The sequence below is a fragment of the Mobula hypostoma genome, chromosome 8 (genome assembly GCF_963921235.1).
Source record: "Mobula hypostoma chromosome 8, sMobHyp1.1, whole genome shotgun sequence".
Taxonomy (NCBI): domain Eukaryota; kingdom Metazoa; phylum Chordata; class Chondrichthyes; order Myliobatiformes; family Myliobatidae; genus Mobula; species Mobula hypostoma.
The window spans coordinates 150,581,106-150,585,183 of NC_086104.1; the positions used below are offsets into that span (position 1 = coordinate 150,581,106).

The 4,078-nt window shown below is 45.2% G+C and overlaps 1 protein-coding gene across 1 annotated transcript in view; it reads left to right on the forward strand.

Annotated features, from left to right (window-relative positions):
- LOC134351046 (deoxycytidine kinase 2-like) overlaps positions 1 to 4,078 on the forward strand; it is a 33,529-nt gene that overhangs the window by 24,238 nt on the left and 5,213 nt on the right. The window contains exon 6 of the mRNA XM_063057049.1: positions 3,930 to 4,029. Coding sequence (XP_062913119.1) covers positions 3,930 to 4,029 — 100 coding nt within the window. The remainder of the gene's footprint in view (positions 1 to 3,929; positions 4,030 to 4,078) is intronic.

Consider the following 4,078-nt stretch of genomic DNA (forward strand, 5'->3'; position numbering starts at 1 on the left):
GGCTTGAGCTGGCTAAGTACTCGAAAGCTGCTGATGAAAGGGGGTTGGCCTTCGTCGAGCCAGCAGTGAACAGAGAGGGCAGAATGCTGTTATGTGGAGCACACTTGATCAAGGTTGCCATGGTCACTATTCAGAGCCATTAGGCCCACGTTGATAGTGTCCCCACTGAGATCCAAGTTATCAGGTTAAAGCTGGCTAACTTGCAGGAGTTAGATCTTTATTCAGGACAGTGGTTTCTTTCCACACAAGGCACTGTATTTCTGGTCTTTGTAGTGAATCGGTGTGTTACACCACATTCTGAAAAGTTTGGGACTTCCGTTGGTTATTTTCACCCAGAAATGCTTGAAGGATTTAACAAATCAGTTGAATTTGGACCTTTAACAGATCAGTTGGATCTGGAGATGTTTTCATCCAGGGGTTCTTCAGAAGTTTTAAGACTGAGTTTTAAAACTTGCTGGTTATGGCTGTTTTATCAAGTACTCATAACAGAAAAACAGACTGTCTCCACTATCTCTGCCAAATCATTATTCCCAGTACTAAAATAGTTTCCTTAATCAATAATACAACCCCACTTGTGCACCACTATCCTCCCATCTGATCTGCCAATTGGCAGGGATGCGAAGTTTCAATCTTCCTCTGTGAGACAGAACTTACTGATTATTGTCCTGTTTCAGTCCAACACAGTGATTGTTATCCAGAAACTAGGAGTACTCCTCAACCTCTTTAACCACCTAATGTCTCATTCTTTGTATTTCTGAACTAAACATAGATCACAGATCAATAAATCACAGGAACAGGCCCTTTGCCCCACATTATCTGTGCCAAACATGAGGCCAAATCGAATTAAATCTCTTCTGCCTGCACATGATCCATATCTCCCCATTTCCAGCATACTCATGTGTCTAACAGCCTCGAAACAGAGATCAAAAAGTGCAGAGTACATTTTTCATCGACTTATGTGTACATTGTACAATTGTGAGGTTTGTCTCCTTTCAGGCAGCCACAGCACAAGAACCCATTAAAAAAAAAGACCGACAAATGCTCACATGTGCAGAGAGAGAGAAAAGAAAACAAATCACGCCAGCAGTAAAAGTGAGCAGGTGGCATTTAGAATGAAAGTGAGTCCTTAGACACAAAGTCTGGAGGAGCTGGAGCAGGCTCACGGCCTCAGTTCAGCACATAGTGAGGTAAACATCATGGATTAAATATCTTATTCACGGACATTAAACCAGAAATTACATATCTATGACTCTATAGCTGACTCTAGGACAGGCGATGAACCAAGTACTGATGTGTGGACTATTTAGGTAGTTTCTTGGTCAGCACAGATAGGATGGGCTGAAGGGCCTGTTTCTGAGGTGGTGTAGTGGCTAGCTTTTTCACGACGCTTTGCAGTACAGGCCACCCGAGTTCAATTCCCACTATTACCTGTAAGGAGTTTGTACGTTCTCCCCGTGACTGCGTGGGTTTCCTCAGGGTGCTCTGGTTTCCTCTGAGGACATACTGGTTGGTAGGTGAATTGGTCATTGTAAATTGTCCTGTATTTAGGCTAGGATTGAACTGGGGTGTTGCTGGGTGAAGTGGTCTCAAGGGCCGGAGGGTCTGGTCCACCTTGTATCTTAATGTTTTTTTTAAATGAGATGCGTGAATGTTGGAAATACTCAGCAGGTCAGGCAGCATCTGTGAATAAAGAAGCAGAGTTAATGTTACGGGTCAGAGTATTTTCTGTGTTATTTCAGATGTCCAGCAACTGCATTTGTGTTTTACAAATCTCCCAGGTGGGGGTGGTTGGACACAACTACTTCTAGGAGTTGATAAAATGACCAGCCGTGAACGAAAGAATCCGTCCACGGCTACTCCACTCCTCCGTGCTCCTCGAGACCGCTCAGGGATCCCTGCCGGGTTTTCCAGATCACCGAGCGAAGGCGTGGCCCCACCCACAGCCCGTCAGCCTTCCTGAGCTGGCGTGGCCACCACGGCTGACTGCTGTGTGGCAGGGCCTCGCCCTCCGGCACCTGTGCATCTTATGCGGGAGTTTCACCTGTGCAATGCGCAAACATTACCTGATTGTATGCATGTTTATGCAGCAAAGGTAGAATTTCACCTGACCTCGTTTAGAAGCTATAATTAGTTCTGCACATCACAAGAAAAGGAAGTGTCATGACCGAGCCCCAGTGTACTAGACATAACTAGCATCAAACCCTCTACCTTTCCCTCAATATTGATTTTAGACCATAGCATGTAGGAGCCACTTAGGCCATTCAGCCCATCAAGTCTGCTCCACCATTCCACCATGCTGATTTATTTTTGCTCTCAACCCCATTCTCCTGCCTTCTCCCATAACCTTTGACACCGTATTAATTAAGTACCTATCAACCTCTTTTTTTAAATATACCCAGTGACGACCTCCACAGCCATCTGTGGCAATGAATTCCACAGATTCATAGCCCTCTGGCTGAAGAAATTCCTCCTCATCTCTGTTCTAAAGGGATCTCCTTGTATCCCGAGGCTGTGTCCTTTGGACCTAGATTCTCCCGCTACTGGAAACATCCTCTGCACGTCCATTCTGCCTAGGCCTTTCAGCATTTAGTACACATTTTGTTCAATTCTAAACTTTTTTGTGAGGTCTACTATTTATGTCGCAAATTATTTAAGTGGAATTGGCTCCTACATTTCCAATATATTTTAATTCCTGACTCCAGTAGGTCTTTCTGGTTAGTTCATCCTGCCCTCCTGCATAGTGACCCAACTCATTTTGCATCTTGTGTCTCAGTCCCAAATGTCACCTATGTTGTCAACCATAAAATGCAATCTGAGAAGATGCAGCTCCCCACAGGAGAAGGAAGGCAAGGAGTATTGCCCCATCAGGTATCCATCTTGAGTTGGTCATGTGACCATAAGACATTGATTGGAGCCACATTAGGCCATTTGGCCCATCAAGGCTGTTCCGCCATTCTGTCATCGCAGATTTATTATCCTTCTCAACCCCATTCTCCTGCCTTCTCCCTGTAAGCATTGACGCCCCGACTAATCCAGAACCTATCAACACCCACTTTAAATATACCCAATGACTTGGCCTCCACAGCCATCTGTGGCAATGAACTCCACAGATTCGCCACCCATTGGCTAAAGAAATTCCTCCTCATCTCTATTCTAAAGGGACATCCTTTTATTCTCAGGCTGTGCCCTCTGGTTTTGGTTCCCCCACCATAGGAAACATCTTCTCCATGTCCACTCCATCCACGGACCTCTTGCTTAATGGAATTGGTCCGTGGCGTAAAAACGGGTTGGGAACCCCTGAAATAGGCTTTTCAATATTTGGTAGGTTTCAATGAGATCCCCCCCCTCATTATTCTAAACTGCAGTGGGTACAAGTCCAGAGCCATTGAACACTCCTCGTATGTTAACTCTTTCTTTCCCAGGATCATTCCTGTGATTGTCCTCTGGACCCTATCCAATGCCAGCCCATCCTTCCTTAGAAAGGCCTCCAAACTTCTCGCCATATTCCAAGTGTGGTCTGACCCAGTGATTTAGAAAGCCTTGGCACTACGTCCTTGCTTTTATATTCTAGTTCTTTTGAACTGTGTGCATCTAGGAATGATCAGAAAACATGAAAGTGCAGAGTGGTTTTTGGAAGAAAAACGAGGATTTTATGTGGACACACTCACAAAATGCTGGAGGAACTCAGCAGCTCAGGCAGCATCTATGGAGTGGAATAAACAGTCTATGTTTTAGGCCAAGACCCCCAACAGGACTGGTGAAGGGTCTTGACTAGAAACACCAGCAGTTTGCTCCTTACCACAGGCGCTGCCTGACCTACTGAGCTCCCCCTGCATTTTGTGTGTGTTGCTCTGGATTTCCAGCTTCTGCGGAAACTCTTGGTTTTATTCGGATAGTGATTAAACTCAAGCTTCCCTTGTTTCCACCAGACTCCACTTTGATCATCTGAAGACCGTTCCAGTGTTGGTGTTGGATGTTAATGAGGAGTTTGAGAATGATAAAACACGACAAGAAGCGCTTCTGAAACAGGTGCTCTCTCCTTGTGCTTTTCCTCGCTTTTCCCTTCACTGCCATACAG